Below are 22603 nucleotides of genomic sequence, written 5' to 3'. Positions count from 1 at the left end.
CATGCACTAGCAGAGCTTTTCACACGATGCTATCGCCACAATACACAGCCGCCATCGGTATTTCTTATCCATCCACTACCACCTGTTTAAGGTCTAAGGGCATCAGTCCGGAATACTCATGATACGTTTGCTAGTTTTCAGTTTATGGTGATAGACACCAGCCTACTTCTAAATTATTTTTTACTGTATCCGATGTATCAATAGGTACGTATTGGATCTTGTAACGTTACTATCCTCATAAAAAATGCAACTTGCATATCCGCATAAAGTTTGCAGGAAGTTATCACAAAAAAGAAACAACTAAGTATGTGAGTATGATTCGTAATAATTCTTCGATACATCCACATAAAACATTTTAATGTGATTCAAAATTAAAATGCTGCCAACTAGAAATACATTTGAATAATGAATAAAAAACCATTTCATTAAGAAATGGCACGCATAGCTCTAACGTGCTCATGTCACAAGATTTTAATATACAAACGGCCTATTAAGTAACACAGTGAATTAATCGGGTCTCCTCAGTGTTTCCGTTAGAAAAGGAGAGATTTATATCTGAGAACCAGTTTCTCACTCTCGCTTTCGGTATCATCTTGACCTGCGCGTTTATAACCCACCTTCATATAAATAAGTTCGACGTGACGAGATCAACAACAAACAGCAAGCGGTGCTTGTTGGACGAACAACAACTCCTTCACACGGTGGCCGGCGATTAGCTAATCAACATGGCTACCTTCGTAAGTAGCCGAATAACACCAACACACAAATACTACAGTTTTACAACTACAACTTTTGGGGTCAAAACTAACGCAGCCCTTTGTACTTTTGCAGACCAAACTGGCTTTGTTAGCCATCCTAGTAGGCAGCAGCCAAGCGGGGCTCCTGCACACGCACGAGCACCACGACCACCTGCATGGAGACCACATTCACCACCACGACACCGTATCGTCGTCGTCTCTGGGCGCCTCGTCCCTGGGCGGCGCTGGGCTGGCCGGGCCCGCCTACGCGCCCGCCTACAGCTCCAGCTTCTCTCCTAGCAGCTTCCCCGCCGGCTCTCTGCCTTCAGCGAGCTACTCCGGCGCTGGTCTCGCCGGCCCCAGCTTCTCTGGAGCCAGCTACTCCTCCGGCTCGGCCCTCCCCGGATTCCCCGCCAGCGGCGCGTCTCTCGGCTCCTCATACGCTCCCGGCATCGGCGCTTCATACGCATCCGGCGCCGGTCTCGCTGGTCCCGCTAGCTTCGGAGGCGGTCTGTCCGGTCCCCTCGGCCCCAGCGGCTTAGTCGGTCCTCTGCCTGGTGCCGCGCTGTCTGGTGAGCCAGCACCCCCCGGCCCCGCCGCCCCCGTCGTCAACACCATCCACTCGCTAGCCAACACCAACGGAGCGCCCATCCGCTACAACGTGCGCGAGGAGCCCTACAACGTGTACAGGGAAGTGACGCACCAGGTGCCGCAGCCCTACCCCGTGCCGGTGCCGCAGCCCGTGCAGGTGCCCGTGCCGCAGCCCTACCCCGTGCAGGTGCCGGTGGTGCGCAACATCCCCGTGCCCGTGGTGCAGATCCAGCGCGTCAACGTGGACAAGCCGGTGCCGTACCCCGTGGAGAAGATCGTGAAGGTGCCAGTGGAGCGCGTGGTGTCGGTGCCCGTGGACCGCCCCGTGCCCGTGGAGCGCGTCGTCAAGGTGCCCGTGGTGCACGTAGTCAAGGTGCCCGTGCACGTGGTCAAGAACTACCCGGTGCCGGTGGTGAAGACTGTGCACCACAAGGCGGTGAGCCACGGCTGGCACGCCCACCACGACCACCACCACGGCCACCACGGCTGGTAGACTGGTCGCACTCGCAGTAAGCACTCCGTCAACGAGCTCATCACGAGGCTGCATCTAGGGTGATAACTAAGTCATTAAGTTAGGTGAATATGTTGTGTACTCAACGTCGTCGTTAGATCTTGTAAATAGTAATATTAATATTACTTTTAAATAAATCGAATTATCCAAAGATTTACTTGTGTTATTTATCCTTTACTTAGGTAAAACCCTTTCTACAAACTATATTTTTCATCCAATTATTTTAATATGCAGAGCTGGCAAACCCCATCAATTGCTCAGTTGTCGGTTACCGACAGATACAAAACATGTGTTCTTATAATACAACAAAATGTAAATCTACAGGTACCTAGAGCAGTAAACAATGTAACAATGTGTGGCATGCATGAGAGAGAACGATTAATTACAGTAAGATAGCAAAGAATGTGCCGATCACATTGTATTACTACAATTATAGAGCAGTTAAAATTGTCACACTATCTTTTGATTCTGTGATCAGATCAGCATAGAGATTTCCTTTTCTAAATAAAAAAGATCAGTGTAATGAATTTTAGGATGTATTTAATGTGATTTTATTTAAGTAATAGGGCTGAAAATAGATGTGTTCGTTAGGTAGGTTCTTAGTTTACCTATGACGGAAAAGTCCTTAGGCGTCTCTAGTTGGCATGGCAAAGGTTCCTGCTCTGATCTGATTATTATAATAAATGAAAAGTTGGTGCAACAAAACAACTGAAACTTGTGTTTTATAAGACCTATAAGTTATCAAGTTATTTATTACACTTATTATAAGCCTACCTCAGAATGAGCTCTATCAACTGTTGGCGTACGGAGAATATCATCTTGGATTTCAACAACCACTGTAAGCTTCATAACTTCATCGGTAATCGGCGGTCCAGCAGACCAATGGGTGCTCCACGCTACACTTGCTGTTCATAGTGTTCATGTTCACTACTCAAGAAGCATTAACTGATGATGATAATGATGACAAAAGAAGTCGTCCTCGTCTGCTGAGGGGCAAATATGAACATCCAACATAATTGTAAATTCTCTGAGGTTAATATCAATGAAACTGACTGAAACTATGAGAAAAAACCACTACATGAAACTGCGGGCGTAACTGGCTACATATTACGTAAGTATAATGGTATTCTTTTAGGAGGGTTCCGCTCATCTCGCATAATCTTTATTGACCAAAACTCATTTCGCATAACTCGTATGGTCTAAACTTTTTTGGCCGAACCATCACTTTGCCAAGACTTATGTGGCATAAGGCTCGTTTCGACTGAAACTCTTTAGGCACAATCTTTAAACACCTAAGTTTCGTTTGCTCAAATTTATGTTCGTCTATACCTATGTATAATCTTGTTTCTCCTAATGTTATCTTAATAAATAATATATTAAGTATGTAGTAACTAAATGTACAAATTGTGGTATTTTTCTCCTACATCTCGAAAATCACGATATTGTATGATCAAAAAATCGAAAGTTAAAGACCAATATAATTATTATACAAACCCCATGAGATCGAAACCTAAAAATAGGTGCGACGACGAGCAAAGCGAGGAGGAGAGTGTTAGGTGCACATGTTCATCAAAACCAAAGCGGAGCGCAGCGAAGCGGAGCGGAGCGTTTTCCAAACAGCGGAAACAATACAAGGCACCAGTTTGCGCTATGTAGGGAGACGCTCCGTCAAAGTTAAAGCCAAACGAATATTATTACTTTGTATAAACCTATGCCATAGCATTATTAGGCTATTCAAGATTTGGCCATACCATTATTAGGCTAAACAATGTTATGCGAAACAACTTTTTACTAAACGAGATTTATGCCATACGATTTTCGGCGTAACGAGACTTTGACCAAACGTTACTATGCAATACGAGATTAGGCAAATAAATCTTATGCCAAAAAAGGTAGAACCCTTTTAGGAATCGGTAAGTACTACCCTAATCGACCCTAATGCCACAGGATATGTAAGTAACAATACTTAATAAAATAGTACACAAGTACTAAATAATGTTATGAATAGTTAAATAAATAAAGTTTGTATTATAATCAAATGTAAGCCTAATAAAAAGTATGTACCTAATAATTATTGAGGCTGTACTACGTACTATAGTTGGGAAATTTGTACTACACTCAATGGTACTAATCGCAAAGTTAGCAATTAAGTTAGTTCATGCATGCTTGATTTTGTCAGCGATGGATAGTTGGATACGCTGAGAAGAAGAACTCATATATATTTCACAATAGACTCTTTCAGTTCAAATTTTCACTGAGGGTGGACATTTATCTCTTTTGATGACTGTAGAAGGTACTGTTCCGGTGATGTCTTTTATCTAACGGACAGTCCATTCATCGTCATTAGGGTCATCGCCTCCTCAATCTATATCCCGTAAAATCTTAGATTTTTCAGTAAAAACCATAATTATTTAACAGAATTGTGAGAGTTATATTGCGAGAGCGTCGTAATTTTATCGAATTCTTATTTGTTTATTTTTCGGTGACAAATACAAGAGGTAAACAAATTGTTTGTCACCATGGAGAAAGGATTGTCCAGGGTATATACTTAATACTTATACAGAACAGGTGATAGATACATCACTCGAGGAGGACCAATTCGTCCACCCTAGACGAATGCTTATATCACTTATGTATACCTATACGAAGGGTGTTTAACAAAATGGAGAAATTGGTACATATGTGACAGTAAATTTAGATAGTTAAATTACTATGTCGTTAGCTACAGCAGAATGTAAGCAGTAAAACTTTAAAACAAAATCAGTAGAAATTTGTGTGTTTCAAAGATTTTCAACCAAGAACAGATTTATTTAGGTTTCACAAGGCAAATTCCAGTATTTAAGTTAGATTTTTATTATTTACAAAAATAAATCTATCTACCTAACATAAATATAAAGTTACGGTAAACAGTAGCGATCGGCTTATATAATATTTTTGCCCTAAATACAACAACATGTCTATATAAACTTCTTAAAAATTGATTAGGCCGATAAAGTTAGTAAAACAATGCAGCGCCATAACAAAAGAACCTCAAAATGTCACCATCTTGACAATGATGGAGTGGATTAGTTATATCTAACGCAAAATAAAATAAAAATATATATTAATCAAATTTGAAACATTAAATTTCTAAAATCACTTCCTTTAACGGTTTTTAAATCTATTCGTTGTCAGTGAAATTAAAAGGAGAGTCTTCCAACACTGATTATATTTTAATAAATTTGTGATTATACTAAATGTGACGGGGACAAACAATTCTTGCGTAATATACCTACTTGGAAGGGAGCTAGTTGCGTAAATTGACACAGAATCGGATATCATAAAGATTCCAATAAAAATGACATAGAATATGGGTCAATATGGAAATTTGACTATTAGATTGATAGAATCCATTTTATGGTGAAATTTATTCAAATTTAATAAAGGTTAATAGAAATTTGTTTGTGTTGAAACGTTTGTATAGGGTTACGATTTCAAGGTCCTTTAATAGTCCATGCATTGATAATAATTGAATTGAAAATATTAAATATTCAATTGGCATCTGTTGGCATATATTATTATGAGGTCATTTGTGTTTTATAATAAAATTGAGGATTTTAGGAACGATAGTACCTACTAATTAATTTCACCAATACCCTACTTCAACCCTGCGGGTTTTATGCAGACTTTTTTGCCTTACATTTAACAATATATTATAACAATGGTAAAAGCTTTACAAAAAAGTCAAAAGTCATTGGTAACGAATCTCTATTTTGTTAAATTATTAGAATACACAAGTATTTTCTTTGCGCAAACTAAGTGTAGGAGTATTGGGGCGTCCATTCATTTTATTTATTTACTAATACATGAATGAGCGAACTGAACTTTGCTGAACGAAAGGTTCCGTTTACTAGCTAGTAAGCTTTTATCAATGAACGTATGTAAACTGCGATGAGAGTAGATCGAAACAGTAGTTAGTATTGACCTATCATTACTCGATTTTTATTAATTGGATGAAACCAGATGAAACATACATAGTTAGTGTTGACTACTGACCTATATACTTATGATTACACTTTAAATTCCTGAATTTCCTAAAGTTGTATGTGCAATAAAAGTTCTTGAAAATTATGATCTGAGTCACCCTCTTTCTGTTTACTTTTACAACATAACAAAGGATTGTTCCTTGTATTTTTGGAGTTTGTAAATCTAAATTATACTCTTATGTACAGAATAAATACCTAATCATTGTTTATCATGACTAATACGTTATGATACATCTTAAAGAAAAAATACTAATTTACCTTAACTCTAAGAACACTTAAGAAAGCCTTTTTGACAACATTATGATATGAGTTATGAATATGACGACGGAATTGCAACATCAATTTTCTCACAGTTTCTATTCTAATTTCCGCTGTCAAGGACGAGTTCGGTAACAAACCCAAAAACCTTCCACTTTTATTACATTATTAATCTTGTCAATGGCGAAAGATGGGAAGAAGTTCAAAACATGACAACAACATCCGAAAGCTCTACTTTTGTCGGCCTACAAAAATCTCGTTTAATGCGTAACGACTCAGTAACAACAGCCGTTATGCCTTGTAAGGAAAATTTGCTGTAGGCTAGACTGGTAGTCGTCTTTACTCTAAATCACTCCGCTTGCATAACCTTAGGAAACACTGATTTTATTGAGATCACAGATTACCATAGAAACTCAAAGCTCGTCTGACGACCTGATGTAAAGCCGCCGAATTCCGTTTAATTTATTCACAGGGGCGGTCTCGAAACAGCAGCATCTTTGACTTAGTATAAATATCTGCGACGGTTACGTTATCATATCACAAACAACCGACACTTGGTTGAGACAACTACAACTTAATTTTAGGCTGGCTTCAAGGCGATTAGCTAAAAGCCATGGCGTTTGTTGTAAGTCCTTTCAACCAAAAAAATATAATCGAATGTGAAAAACCGTAGCAATGTACTGACGATCCTTGTTTATTCCCGTTTCAGGTTAGAGCGTTGTTTGTATCGGCGCTGGTGTGTGCTACCAGAGCAGGAGTGCTGTCAGGGGCGCACTCCCACCACGAGACCTACGCACCCTCGGCGGCGTATGGGGCTCCCGCCGCGCAGTATGGACCACCAGCCGCGCAGTACGGAGCTCCAGCCATCGAGTCCCACCACGACCACCACCACATCGACCACCATCACTCGGACCACCACACCCACGCCGAGCTGGGTTCCGCCGGCGGCTCATACATCGCTGACGGCGCCGGAGCTAGCTACAGCAGCCTCAGCGGGCCCGGCGCGTCCGGCCCCAGCCCCGTCATCGGCGGAGGCTCCTACTCTGGCGCTTCCTTCGGCGGCTCTCTCCAAGGCGCTCCTCTCGATGGATCACTATCTGGTGCAGCTCTTCCCGCTGGTGCCCAACTCGGTGGAGCTATCGCCAGCGGTCCCGGTGGAATCATCGATGGCTCTGGATTAGCTGGCCCGTCTGGCGCTGGCTTCGCTGGCCCAGCCGGCGGCTTCTCTGGCCCAGCTGGTGGATTCGGAGCTGGACCTGCTGACGGAGGATTCTCCGGCCCTGGCGCCCTTGCCGCCGGCCCCGGCGCTCCTGGCTTCCCCGGCCCCGCTGTGCTCCCCGGAGGAGTGACGACGACCGTCGGCCAGCCACGCGTGCTCGGACAGACGGTGACGGTGGGCCGCCCGCGCGTGTCGGAGACCAGGTTCGAGCTGGCGTCGGTCGTGCAGAACGTGGTGAGACGAGTGCCAGTGGAGGTGACCCGCCACGTGCAGGTGGGCGTGCCCCAGCCGTACCCCGTGCCCGTGCGCCAGGAGGTCCGCGTCAACGTGCCCCAGCCCTACCCCGTGCAGGTCGACGTGCCTCGCCAGGTGCCCTACCCCGTGTACAAGACCCAGCACGTCGAGGTCGAGAGGCCAGTGCCCTACGAGGTGGTCAAGCACGTTCCCTTCGAGGTGATCCGAAAGGTGCCCGTGCCCGTGGACCGCCCGTACGAGGTCATCCGTAAAGTGCACTTCCCGGTTGAGAAGCACGTTGAAGTCCCCGTGGCCGTCTGGAAGCCCTACCCCATCCACATCATCAAGCACGTCACCCACTACGAGAAGAAGAAGTGCTGGCACTGCGGCTGGTGAGCGGTGGTTGCGCCCGTGATAGTACCAAATGTTAGGTAGACACTGTAAATAAATAGTCATTAGAATTATGTACAAATTAAAGCGTGATTTTTATAAATTGAACGATTTGTTTATTTATCTTTCCGTCCTCATAACTCCTAGATACGAGTTTACTGCTAATATATATAATCCTATGGGACATGAACCGAGTAAAATATACTTGTTCATGTTTAAATAACATAAATTTATGGATTCTTTTGGTGTGAGACATAAAATATCTCACATCACAATTAAAACTTAGGATCTCCTGCATTTAAATCTATTATTATTAACTATGTATATTATGAATGAAAATTCCAATAGAATAACCTATTACAACAAAAAAATTGGGAACTTATTCTGAATGGTGTAGGATATAGATACTCATACACAAGTATAATTTACTATAGATGTAGTGTAGCCACCTTAAATTTTTAAAATTACCTAAGCTGAGTATGTACGGTCAGGTGCAGAGAAACCTGACCCCCCTCTCATAGTAACAATGCTTCTGAGGGGGGTCAGGTTTATCTGCCCCTTACTGTACTATGAAATAGTTACACAGGTTATCGAATCCCCAACCTATATGTAACTCTATATTATCTATAGAGTGAAGGGAAAATGGATTATATTTTTCATTATCTTTCAAAGAGTTGTGAAAGAATAGATGTACAATGTTACTAGTTGTATGATCTTTCGGATTACTTACATGCTTCATATTATATTACAAAAACATTATATAATTCCAATTCCAAATCAGCTTTCTATGTATTTGTATACTCTATTAAGCAAATTTCAAAACTTATCTGAGACATTTTTAATATATTATATTATTAGTCATGCACTTACATAAAACAGTTATGAGGCAATAGTATTAAATCATCTAATCAGCGTCGTTGTGGACGTAGTATTAACCATTTCCATAAAAAATTCTTAACTACGGCTGTGAAGCACAACTTCATGACGAAATCTGCGCATCTAGAAATTCTAGACAAAAATATATTTTCCCATAAGAAAAAGTCACGTGACCAACAAAGTTTCTAGAAGCAAGTTTATTTTTCGTGCATTTACAAAAGACGTAGAACAAAAGTGGTTCAGAAGGACCTCTTGAGTCTACCCCTTTAGGTTTAGAATACCACATTTGCACAATATTAGGACATTTTACACATGATGCTAAAACGTCAATTAATTGTATGTTAGTTAAAATTTACTGAATTTTGAACTTTACCTACAGTTTAAGTAGGTGTTGGTTTAATTTTACAGTTTTTTACCGTCATATTATATATTTTTATTCTCTCTTTGCATTCTTGATTTTAAGGTTCTCATTGTTTTTTTCTACGACTTTTAAAAAATCTGAAAAAAAATTACTCCACTGTAAAAAAGTCACGTGATTAACAAAGTTTCAATGAAAAAGCATTTTTTGCTTATTTTCAAAAATCGTAATCGTTCCATAATATGAACTCCTGACTGACCCGATTTCTACTTATACGTACCTATCCTTTTTTCAACACCCATAGGTATATCGCAAATTTTCTCCTATCCCATGCAAACATTATCTACGAACGACCACCGTTGTCAAAGTGCCTGAAACTAACTTCAAAGCTTTTGGTTCTCCAACGAACACAAACAACGCTGAACTTTTAATACGGACTAACCAGATAGCCACGGACTACAAATTACTATGTAAGCTTTCTCAGGCGCTTTGTGACTGTGCATAATCGCAGGCCGTTTTAAGTACTTACGTGATTTTATACTGCAAGATAGCAAAATATAAGTAGGATTAGCAGTATTATGGTTAAATTGTAAAAGAAGTAATTGTAGTAAGTTTTAAGAATTTACAGACTCATATAACAAAAGGTTTTCAGAATGCCAAGTTAAGTCACCATCTATTGGTTAAGGTAATGATTATGTATGTAGGTATATCGTATATCACTACTAGAATTGGTAAAATAATTAAATACTTACACATAACTTTACATACTCATACTTTTTATACTTACTTTTGTGTACATAAATAAAAAAAACAATCATTATGGTATACATAAACAAAAAAAAACTGTTTTAAATATTATGAAAGGATATTTTTGTGGTTTGATCTATTTTATTTATAAATGATATAATAGAAAGTATATCCTTGACTCGTGTTAATTAATATTGCATTGCTAATTTATATTGTATAATAGGTAATTAACGCGTTTTAGTAAATCCCATTAAAACACATTAAAACCTTCAGTTTATGTAAATTTGAAAAATAAATGCCTAATAGCATAAGTCTATATTTTAATTGATTTTTGTGAAACACACACACAAAATAGGTATGTTGTCAAACTTATAACGCACCCGTTCTACCATACATAAATTTGTACTTACTTATTTGTACAAGGGATGCCACTTATGGATGTAAAATGGGACCAGCTACCTGGATCAACACTATTTCGTAAAAATTATATATGATAATGTGCATTGGATCACGGATCACTCTTTTTCAGCACCTGGCTTCGGTTTTCAACCGCATGCTTTGCGAAAAGTATTTAAGGAGCCATTGCTAAATTCTTGATGAATGATTATTATTGCATCACGACGTATGATTCGTATGAAAAACCAAACCAGACGCCTCTAGGCGTAAATCTAGACTGAAAATCCGCTCCCCGGTATTTGTTAGATATTTGATAGTGTTTCAATGAGGAATGCGAGGCCAAAGAGAGGTTTATCTTCTTGATCCTATGTCCTCTGTCCACCTTACTAGTGGACTCGAGTGCTGGCTGTTTATGATGCTCTAAGTAGCTTCTAGTACTTATATTTGGTTATATACATGTAGGTATGTTTATTTACTTAACTCTCTTGCTATTCAAAGAGGTACTCGTAATGCAGGCATTATGGGTACGTTTGAGCCAGGTATGACTTTTAGTGGATTATTTACCTAATTTATTTATTAGTTTTAATAAAACCCGCACTCACGCCTTGTACTAATGTACTCCCTTGCGGGGTAGGCAGAGGTGCATTGCTGCACCCACTTTTCGCCAGAGTGTTATGTTAGTCCCAATGTAATAGGGGGCGGGCCTATTGCCATTTTACGGGCACATCCAAGACCCGAGAACAAATATCTGTGTTTAAACAAATATCTGCCCCAGCCGGAAATCGAACCCGGGACCATCGGCTCAGTAGTCAGGGTCACTAACCACTACGCCATTCGGTCGTCTTTAGTTTTAATATGTAGTAGTTAAGAACTTTGTTAATAATTATTTTATCCTAACTAATACTATAAATGCGAAAGTAACTGTGTCTGACTGTCTGTCTGTCTGTCTGTCTGTTACTCTTTCACGCCAAAACTACTGTACGGATTTGAATGAAATTTGGTATACATATGGTCTAGACCATGGGAAAGAACATAGGCTACTTTTTATCCCGGAATTCCCACGGGAAAACTTTTTAAGGCGAAGCGAAGCGCGCGGGAACAGCTAGTTTACAATAAACATAAAAATCTATCAATGAAGCAGTAAAATAAAAATCTCTGTCATATCAAATTGGTATTTGATTGTTATTTCGATGTAAATACCCTGTATATTTTTCATAATAGACAACATGACAAAAGACTAAATGAATACAAATAGAATTGCTTACCTATTATAAATGATCAGTTATGAATCTATCGGGATCCAAACTCGGGCCCTTTTGCAGCCAACCAACCTTATCTAACTAGTTTATTTAAACAGATCAGTAACGTATTACCTAATCAAAAAATACGAGTGTAATTTTAACAGGTTCCAAAATGTCTCAATTTTCCAATGGAAAATCTATCGGTTCCGTTGTAACTATTCTGCAATTGTAAGTCTGCAATGATGCAATTTTTATGCACGAAACAGATAAACCAGATTAGTATTTACACGTGGAACATTACCATTCCGTGTCACCCACGAAATTATGTCGAATCTACGAATTTTTAACCAATACTTAATTATGATTCAACATCTCTAGAGTCGGGCTACAATATCGATATCGAGATGAATTAACTCTTACTTGGTTATACTAGTTCACTCAATCCTATGTATACTCTCTACCTTAACTGTCGTTACCTTTAACCTTGAAATAATTACTAAGTTATAAATCGATTGCGTAGACGTGTTTACGTAACAGCCTCTGAGAAAGTTCTTCCCGTTGCTTTAATAGAAAAGATTAATAGCAGAATTATTACTCACAAATTTAAATTACACCTTCGTGATTCATTCAGACAGTTAAGTTTTGAGCTTTTAATCACATTCATCGGTAAAGTTCTTTCTTACCGACTATGCGAATTATGCATAATTATCGATAACCAGTTTGATGGTTTGTTTGTTTACATCACTAAAACTGTTGGAGATTCATCGTGGACAGGAAGTGTATAAAAACTATTTGGTGGTTTTGTTAGTTAGCAGATACTTGACCGAGCCCATCCGAGTCGGTTCTTGGCTGCCACTCACACTCGCAGCATGGACTACCCGGTGAGGACTGCAGTGATTCGGGATTTCAGTTTCATGGAGGACGAATCTAATAGTTCAGCCTATAGTGATCCTAATTTAGTGCACACATCCAGAATCAGAAGTTTAAGCTAACCTGTGAAATGTGTGACATGTGTGACCTCAGTGGATTTTCTAAAAACCAGTTCAAAATTAACATAAATAGTTAAACAGAAACGAAAGTGAAATTGCTTTGTTTATTATCTAATCAGTGTTATTTTTATCTTTTCAGATTTGTTTGACGTTGTTGATGTTGGTGGGGTCGGCGTTGGCCCTTCCCACGGACATGGGGCCTCAGACGTTTGACGCGAAGCCCGCCCGGACGCCCCGGGAGGAGCCAGGCGCCAAGCGGCCCACCAGGCAGCAGGAGTACAAAGAAGTCATCATGTACTTGACTCCAAGTCAAATAAGACATCTTGAAGAGACTCAAAACGAACATGGATATATCCTGCCTAATGCTCTATCAGACGCTTCTCTGCAAAGTGAAGAGAACAAAGCTCTGGACCAGCAGTTACAAGAGCAGCTACTGAAACAAAATCAAGGCCAGGGTAGTCCGAGTTTGGAGCAACAGCTACAAGAACAATTGGAAGAACAAGAACCTCGTCCAAGCTTGCAAGAATTGGAAAAACAACTAGTGCTGAAACAGGAGGCAGATAAACAATTACAACAAAAACTTAAACAAGAACAGAGTCTTGAGCAGCAATTAATTAAGCAAGAATCTAGTCAAAGCATAACACAACAGTTGCATCAACAGTTTTTAAACGAAGAAGAAGTTAGACAACACTTCGAGCAACAATTAATAAAAGAGGCTGGTGAAAATAAGAAACAGGAACAGAAACTTCTTAAACAAGTGTATGAAAGTCAACAGGGTCAAAATAAGACTGAAACCAAAGAGAAGGAAGCTAAATCAAAGGCCAATCAAAAGCTACAGCAGAAATATGTAGTAGCTGAAGGTCAAAAGGCCAAATACAAACAACTCGCTCCCCAATTACAGCTTGTTCCTGAACAACAACAAAACCAATACGTACCGCAGCATCTATTGAGGACACCTCAATTCATTTACTTAGATGTCAGACCAGAGCAAGCTCAGCAACAACCTTTACAGGAACTGCGTCAGGTCTTCTATCCAGAACAAAACTTGATAAGATTTTTGCAACATCACCGACCTCGACCTTCTGTAGAAGTTGAAAATCAGCCTAAATACTATGAACCTACGGTTGCCATTGAACCACAACCTGCTATTGAAGTCCAGCAACAGCCCCAACTGCAAGTAATTCAGCACCCAGTGAAAGTAGAACCACAGCCGGAGTTACTCGTGCAGGACAATGCTCAAAACTTGGAACCGGTTCAAGTCCAGCTGCATCGCCAACTGCGTCCGCAAGTAGAAATTGTTCAACCTCAGCCAGCAATTCAGCTACAGTTACTGAAGCGACCTGAGCCTCAACTTCAAATTCAACTTCGGCCTCAGCCAGAGCTTCAACTTCGACCTCAGCCAGAACTACAAATTCGACCACAGCCAGAACTGCAACTGCAGCTTCATAAACTTTCTGAGCCTCAAGTGGAAATCCAACTTCGTCCTCAGCCCCAAATTCAACTCCACAAATTCACGGAACCTGAACTTCAACTTCAGCCACAGTTGAAGGTCGAACATGGTGAAATGAAATCAGAAGTGAGGATTCTAGCTGACCCTCCTAATAAATTTGAACTGGTTCCTTATCAATACATTCCAGAACAGCAAGACGAACATAAACAGATTGGACATGAATTATTCAAACAACAGTTTCATTTTCTAGGAGAGCAATCAAAACTGAATGCAGAGTCGTTGCATGATTCCAATGAAAAACTGGTGAAATTGAAGAAACAACAGGATCAACAAGAGCTTTTAGGAAAGGAGATCTTGAACAACCAGATAAAACTTTTACAACAAGAAGCCAATCGGGAATCCGAAGTTTTGAAAAAGGAAATAGAAAAACAAAATAATGAACAAGTACTCAAGGCAGTTTTGAAATTGAACGAAGAAGAGAATATAAAGCCCGTACATGAAAACCAGGCCCTGCTAGAAGACGTACCAAAGATACAAGAGCTTTCCCAACTGGACTTATTACAAAAGATCAGTAATGATCAGTTCCAGAAGGAATCACAAAAACTGAAGCCGTTGACACATTTAGATATACTTCGTCATCAAAACGAACTAAGTCAATATGCGCCCCGCTTCAACGAGCCACAGTTCTCACTCGCCGACATCGAAAACGTCATCAAAAACATAGAAAAGGAAAAACTGAAGGCACAGAAAACCATAGAAGCTATAAACAGGTCACCACCGGTTGTAGTTAACAAGGAGGTAACTCTAAAGCGGCGTCCAATTGAGTTAATTAAAACCGTAAAAGTACCAGTGCCGACTCCGTATTTATATCCGGTTCCTCAGCCGTACGCAGTCAAAGTTCCGCAACCATACGCAGTTCCACTACAGATTATTAATCCCTACATCGTACCGATAGTGAAGACGGAAAAAGTAGAAGTTGAAAAACCGGTACCCGTTGAGGTGGAAAAGCGTGTACCAGTGGAAGTCGAAAAAAAGGTTTACGTTCACATTAATAAACCTTATACGGTAGATAGATTTGTACCTTATGAAGTAAAGAAAGAGATTCCTGTTGAAGTACCTCTTTATAGGCCACAGAAATTCACAATTCTGAGGCATGTTTGGAAGAATTGAGTGCAATATTAGTATTTAAATAGGTACATAATTAATTGTTTGAATAAATCTGTGTTTTTGTGTAGATGTTATTATTAGATGTGATTGTTTTGTTGATGATTTTGTACATACATTTCGTGTTCTTGAATAAATTATGATTGTGTGCTTTTTGATTCCTTGTTTTATTTATTGAAGTACCTAAGTATTTCTCTCTCTCACTCGATAGGTAGGTAGGTATGCATTGCTTTCTCTGTAGCGCCTCCAATTTTGTAAATGTTTCATACATTACAAGGCACAATTGCTACTACTAGTCTTATAGGCGGAATCATAAACACATTGAGTAAGTATTAAGAAATTTTGATAAATCAAAAGAAACAGGGGTAAAATAAATACGTTTTTTTCACCTTCCTTTCAATCTAAAGTAGTGTTACATGAGCAGTACCTACTCGTTAAAATTCCCACTTACCTGGTTGTTAAATCACAAAGTGGCTCTTCCGATGTTTTGAATTGGTAATCGTCGTGCATTTCAGCGCATACGCATAATCCTTATTAGCATAATAACCATGCAAGTGTGTTTGTTTTGTAACGTCAATCTGTCCGTCAGTAGCAAGAATACACGTTGTTTATATGAATATAATTTGGAATAAGTAATCTACTTTTTACCTACTCATGTATTTATATGGCAGTCCGAATTTCTATATTGATTGATGCAAATGTATAAGCAAGTATACTTATGAAAAATATATTATTTTCTTTTCAGAGCACTTTAAACAGTTTACTACACTCACGAGAAATGAAAAAGTTCAAGTCACCAAAGCACATAATTATTGATAAATTGAAAAAGCTAGGTTAATGACGCTGTCTGCATGATGCTATATTGAAGTACATAATTTTAACAGTGCATTAGAATAATACCTACTAAAACCCTCAATATTTGGGGTCATGTGTTGATGTGTAGTCGACATTTTGTAAGTGAAACTTTTTCATTGCTCGTGAGTGTATCTACTAACTAAGATAGGTATACTGTATACCGTACATATACGGTACGGTACGGTATACGGTACAGAGACATATGTATACCGTATACATATGTCTCTGTACCTCTACTAAGATAGGTGGACAAATAATAGAGACAAAAAAAGTCGAAAACCGCCATTTTACACACAAATTGCGTGATTTGAATTATGAATGAAAAAGATTTACATAGTATTTAATTTAATTTTTATTTCAGTATGTTACGCATGTACTTACTATAGATTACGAAAACCCGTAAAATGCATAAAGAGATACATAGTAGGTATGTATTTGTGCAGAATGTGAAAATCGTCACACGAATACAAAAAATCCAGGAAAGCTTGACTACACTTAAATCCATCTTAAAATAGTTGTTTTGATCTTGTTTGTTATATAAAATGTTACTTATTAATGTAAGTATTTCTTCATATTTGAGAAACGTTGACCAGTATTTAGGTTTATCGAATTTGTGTTTCACATACCGAGTTCGAAACTTATAAATCTGTCTTTTAGTGGGTGTTTTTAATGAGATGATTGCCTTATTTGCTTTAGAATTAAGTAATTGATCAGTTAAGAATTAGGTAATATGTGTTGGATTGATTCCATAGTTATATTATAATCCATGGAATTTTGAGGTAGGTCTGATGATGACGTATTTAGTATCCTAATTATCAAAACTGCTCTATCATTGTGAGAATGATGACTTTTATTCATCAAGTTTAGGTAGGTATTTAGAAATGTGATCTATGAAAAAGCACTTATTACTTTCTTAGGCTGCTTTAAAGACATTAAATGCACATACTCAGACTAGCCACTTATATCATAAATCAATGATCATGAACTATCTATCCATCACGTAAGAAACATCTTTATAATGAATGTCACGCACACGATGATCGTATAAATACGAGTATTTGTTTACTACGAACGGCTGGATTATGTTTCAGGTAGGACTATTCATGATGCCTGGAAGAGATCGCTTTTAGCGATGAGGCCGCCCTTATTGTATTATAGATTTTAAGTCTTAAATGTTATTTTAAATGTTTTATGTAGGTACAATAAAGTTATACTACTACTACTTGAGCTTTTAAAAGTTGTACTTTAGTTGTGACTTGACTAATTTTTATTATGTATCTTTTAATGATTATTTTAACCTCAGACCCTAATTATATCTTAGTTTTTATAATATAACTATGTAGACCATAATAATTATTAAGTATGTAGAAGGGAACAAACGAATTCCTGATACTCATATAACAAAAAAATATCCAAAGAGCCACCTGAGTTACATTCGGATAAAAATACCTTCTAAAACTATTTAATACTCATATACCGTTCAAGAAGTTCTTTTTTTATTTATTTTTTATTTGGGGACATCTCACACACGGCCATGCGACCCCAAGCTAGGCAGAACCTGTGTTATGGGTGTCGGACGGCTGATATATCTACACAAATACATAGATAGATACATACTAAATATAAATATCAACACCCAAGACCCGAGTACAAATATCTGTCTTTAAACAAATATCTGCCACAGCCGGGAATCAAACCCGGGACCTTCGGCATAGCAGTCAGGGTCACTAACCACAACACAATTCAGCCATCAAAGTAGGAGATGCCAGTTCGGAAAGTAGGAGATGTTCGGATGGCCTAGTGGGAGTTTTCACTTCTCGAACGGTGCAAAATCACGCACTCCTTATGCTGTTGAGTTAGCTAGCTCAGTGAAGTGGAGATCGAATTACAACATAGCAGAGTATGAAGAGTAAATGGAGCGGGAAAGGCTCTTTGTACATTTAATTGCACATTGTTCGGTGCCATAATGAATGGTAATGTGAAAACGAATCTCATTGTTTTCAGTCAAATGATACGTCTTTGGCTATACGAGTACTAGGTGGAGAAGTGCTTGTATGTATTGTATACGGTTTTAAATGAGTTTAAAAAAGTAAAAAGTGAATAGTTACAAATAACAAAGCTACTTCACGTATCTCATAGTCGTGATTTTCCGTCTTTTTTTAAATCAAAAGTAGCAAGATGGCAGATCATAGTGCATACAAATAATTTCTAAGTATTTTGTTGATGTTTTTTTTTAAAACCCTGACCATATTTTAGTCCTATTTTTGTCTAGAAAACGTCTAGAAAATGTCTAAAGAAGTGGTCAGTCATTAGGTACCTAGCCCCACACTACCAATTTATAAGCAACTTTTGATTTACCCGAGTAAATTTGCAATGATTGACGCAGGCTGCAGAAACATGCCCCAATAAAACAACATAACACTTTACGATCATTACATTACTTACACAAGTCTCTTATTAGATTTACGTAATGGACTTCTGTGAGTATTTGTTCTATTAGATTGCTTGATACGATCAGTAATGATGGAGCACGCAACTAGTTAATTATCAAATTAGGTTCTTTAGCGGTGGGTGGCGCGCGATTTCAGAGCTGTAAAAAGTTGGTGACAGTGATAATAACTCGATCATTGAAGACATTATGCCTATTTATGTATGTTTTTTTTTATTTGAAACTTGTTACTCCCAAAAATATAACGACACGTTTTTTGTAAGCATACCTATCTAAGGCAGTTTGGTTTTAGCTCAGCAAAGTAAGGACTGTTAACAGTAAGAAATAGTTGCTAAACTGCAAAACGCCTGAGGTAGAGTTTATATACCTCATAACAAGTGCAAGAGTGGTAGTGACTTTCTTATTACAAAACTTTTAATCATTAATAATTTAGCATAAGGTAATTTGAAATCGTAATCTAGATTTTTTATGCTCAGTTGAATAAATAGTGTATAGAGATATAAAAACTGAACTTATCTATTTGAATGAAAAAACTTCAGCGTACTAGTGTTAAATGTTTGGAATTGACAAGTTTTTATTTCTTAAGTGTATAGGTATTTAAAGTTACCAAGAAGAATAAAAACATCCTGCTAAAAACCAACATTCTTTATTAATATCACAATTTCACTGGAACTTACAACAAACAGACAAGTCGCACTTACACTATAATGAGATACAAGAGAGAGTATTAACCATATTAATACAATCAATAGAACAAACAATCACACCAAGTCACATCAGTCGGGTCGCAGCAGTTACAATTTACTAACTTTCTAGGACAGACTGTATGCATTTCATAGCCCAATTTCAACGCCTAATACAGATCGAGATTTAGCAACAAAATTAACATTACGACGATGAGAATTCACGGGTTGCTTCATCAATTTAACCTACTAATCCTATTTCAGGTACATTTGCCACAAGCTAGAAAAAGTCGGAGAGCAGAGTCCGATCATACTAAGAATACTTTAGCGGCGTTCGTCTAAATGCGATTTAATTGTAGCCTTCGAATTTGTAGCCCTCGCCTTCGCCTTCAGCTTGGAACTGGTAGTGGCCGCCTTCGGACTCGAGGGACGGCTGGTGGAGCTCAAACTCTCCCCCGCTGTAGGCCTTCAGTCCTTCAAACCCTCCATAGCCGCCGAGCTCGCTGGCGCCATGCTCGATGCCGGCGAAGTGGTCAGTGTTGAACCTGTGGTCCTCCAACACAAGTCCACCACCGTATTTGTGCTCAGTCTCAGGGTGGACCTGCTTCAGCTCCTGCTCAGATTTGCCCTTCTCGAGCGGGTGGTGCAGCAGATGGCTGTGTTCCTTCTTCACGTACACGGGCACGGGGTGGAAGTGCTCGAACTTGATTGACTGGTGCGACTTGGCGTGCTCGTGTTGGATGTGGTGCTGGTGGCCCGACTCCCCGATGATGTCTGCGTGGTCGAACTTCTCCTCGACCTGTGGTCCTTCGTCGTGGATGATGCCGGGGTACGCTGCTACCACCGACAGGAAGCCCATTAGAATCTGTTAGAAAAAGTGAAGTTTAAATCTGCTTAACCATAATATAATATACAAAGGTTCCATTTGGGTGAGCTATGTATAGGAACTCCGCGCTATCTCAGAATAGAATAGACTAGGATGTGTGTAAGGGACACGGCTGCCAATTAGTGCAGGGATTACAGACGGTTACGAGGCGGCATTATCTCACAACCCGTTTGACCGGAGGCCAATAATCAGCCGCGGGGGGCGATCGGCGGACCGTTACGTAACTTTATTAGCTTCCTATATTGTTAACTTCGCTGAATTGGGTAACTAACACAAAAGTGTGTCGGCGGAGTGAGGGAAGCCTTCCCTGTGACGAGTCAGTGGGTCGACGCATACACATGTGCCTAAGTTAATATACATATGTATATTTCTTTTACTGTTTTTTCCGGGTGCAATATAATGTGAATAAACAATTTACAGTATAAATAATTGATTTAGACTAAAAGGAAAAAACTAAAAGTCCAAATCACAAAACAAAAAAAAAACTCAATTGGATCACACGATCTAGCCGCAACATATTAAGACACATCTCTTGTTGAACTACGACACACACTCAAGCACAAGATACACGAGTAAAATAAATTACGCACGTGGTATTTCATGGTAGCAGTTCACTTGGACACCTTGCGAGTCGAGAGGGTAGTTGGTAATGCTGGCACTTGTAATTTGCATCGCTTTTATAGGCGGTTTCACTCAGCGGCGTGAGTGTTTGCCGCTATTACGTGTGTCGAGACTTGCATTGTCAGTCATCTAACGTCTTAATAGCAACAACAATAGATAGAAATTTCGATCGGATAAAACTCGCGGAAAAAGTGCTCACATATCGACGTTATAAATCTTTTTACACGTGTTGTGTTTTGTTTTCTGTTTGTAGACGCGTAGACGCTCTCAGCTGTTTGACATGCCGTTTGGAAATCAATTGCATGACCCACGCCAGACGTAATAAGTTTGTTTGAGCGATGAATATGCAGATACTTGTGAAACTTGTGGTCTAAGATACTGTTGTAGAGCAGAGTTCGAATTATATATTAAGCTCATGCGATGATTGAGGGCATCGGTAGCGAGATACTGATGAAAGTGCCAGCTGTAGGTACATCTGGATTAAGAAATGCTGCTAGCAGGTAAGTAGGCCTTAATTTGAGCCTACACAACCATAATAAATCTAGCCTCTTTCACACATTCCTACACCATACATCCAAGTAACCTGTCACCTCTCCCACGAGCTAAATCGCTGAAGGTAATAAACTACCTACCATCTTTATTGTCCAGATAGCTTCTTCTAAGAGAACTACATATTATTATGTCAGTTGCAGCAGCAACAAACAGTACTTTTGTAGAAAAAAAGTATTGCTGTTTTATAAGCTATATGCAAAAGAAACAAAACTTCGAATTTGACTTTTAGTACATACAAAATATCCAACATCCAGAGGGTATAATTACTATAATAGTTACTCTATGTAGATTATAGTAAGTATATACATATATTATACGTATGTCTGTACTACATATATTATATGTAAGTATGTCTATTAGTACATAAGTGTAAATTATATTGCTTAAAAACCTCTGAATGCCTGAAATATTCTTCATTCTACCGTGATAGATAGTAATCGCAGATATTTTCAGTCTCGTTAGTTGTTTAATGTTTCTTTGTTACAAAGATGCTTGCAGATTATATTACAATTTCTGGTGTTTAGTACACAAACACACACAACTCAATATCAGTAAAAGCTATAGGTAGGTACTAATTTGTATCTGAGTACTAGGTAGGCGTATATTTCGGAATACTTAACAAAACGTCAATCAAAACATAATTTTCTCACTTTCAAATTCTTTATATGATAATCTTGACCTTCGCTACTGTTATGAAAGATTTGAACAAAAGGGATTAATTACTTCGATTTGGTAAGTATGATACATTATCCGTACGTATCGACAACGATAACGAAACAAAAATAAAAGCGCTCGATTTCAAAAGACTGTATTAGAATAGATTGAATCGGGGACCGTTCTAATACCTATTCGTTTGATATGTATCTATCGAGCTTAGGCTATAGGTCGAGCTATTGTACAAGATGAGATAAATTTTATATCAGAATTAATTATGAAAGGAAAGTTCAGATAGATTTTTTTTTTAATTAGTCTATGTGTTTTCCCACTGCTGGGCAAAGACCTCCCCTTTAATTTTCCACTTCTCCCGATCCAATGCGGCTACCTCCCAATCCGGCAAATATTTGACGAAATGTTAGATAGAAATACCTGATAAAAACTTGTAAGTACTTACCTATCTTTTAAATAAAGAAAACAAGACATCAACATTTCATGCAATAACCCTAATAATAATGACTGGGTATTATAAACGGTTGTACTGACACGACTCTCATAATTATATATAGAAGATAGGTGATAGTATTGCGGTCTCTTGCCATAGCTATAGGGCTCATAGGTCAAGTTATCTACAAAGATGGCCCTTTGCGGTTCTCATGGTGTATTGCTCTTAGGGCAAAAAAATATATATACACATTTGTATATATTATGTTAAAA

General features: G+C 38.8%; 4 protein-coding genes across 4 annotated transcripts; 3 read left to right on the top strand and 1 right to left on the bottom strand.

The window, feature by feature from the left end:
* The first annotated feature begins 623 nt into the window (after positions 1 to 623).
* On the top strand, positions 624 to 1993 carry LOC105386515 (tetra-peptide repeat homeobox protein 1). The gene is made up of 2 exons (XM_011557100.3): positions 624 to 737; positions 832 to 1993. The coding sequence occupies exons 1-2, from the start codon at positions 726 to 728 to the stop codon at positions 1819 to 1821; spliced, it is 1002 nt and encodes a 333-aa protein (XP_011555402.3). The 5' UTR covers positions 624 to 725; the 3' UTR covers positions 1822 to 1993.
* A 4742-nt stretch (positions 1994 to 6735) lies between these two features.
* On the top strand, positions 6736 to 8060 carry LOC105386514 (PE-PGRS family protein PE_PGRS30). Its single transcript, XM_048627508.1, has 2 exons — positions 6736 to 6747; positions 6796 to 8060. Exons 1-2 carry the CDS (start codon positions 6736 to 6738, stop codon positions 7969 to 7971), a joined length of 1188 nt encoding a protein of 395 aa, XP_048483465.1. The 3' UTR covers positions 7972 to 8060.
* A 4349-nt stretch (positions 8061 to 12409) lies between these two features.
* Positions 12410 to 15338, top strand: LOC105386513 (trichohyalin). The gene is made up of 2 exons (XM_011557098.3): positions 12410 to 12464; positions 12712 to 15338. The coding sequence occupies exons 1-2, from the start codon at positions 12453 to 12455 to the stop codon at positions 15190 to 15192; spliced, it is 2493 nt and encodes an 830-aa protein (XP_011555400.3). The 5' UTR covers positions 12410 to 12452; the 3' UTR covers positions 15193 to 15338.
* Positions 15339 to 19120: 3782 nt separating this feature from the next.
* On the bottom strand, positions 19121 to 20789 carry LOC105386511. Its single transcript, XM_011557097.3, has 2 exons — positions 20650 to 20789; positions 19121 to 20038 (listed from the first exon to the last, which is right to left on the bottom strand). The coding sequence occupies exons 1-2, from the start codon at positions 20659 to 20661 to the stop codon at positions 19523 to 19525; spliced, it is 528 nt and encodes a 175-aa protein (XP_011555399.2). The 5' UTR covers positions 20662 to 20789; the 3' UTR covers positions 19121 to 19522.
* Between the last annotated feature and the right edge of the window lie 1814 nt (positions 20790 to 22603).

The sequence above is a fragment of the Plutella xylostella genome, chromosome 18 (genome assembly GCF_932276165.1).
Source record: "Plutella xylostella chromosome 18, ilPluXylo3.1, whole genome shotgun sequence".
NCBI lineage: Eukaryota > Metazoa > Arthropoda > Insecta > Lepidoptera > Plutellidae > Plutella > Plutella xylostella.
This window is presented reverse-complemented; position numbering and strand designations above follow the sequence as displayed.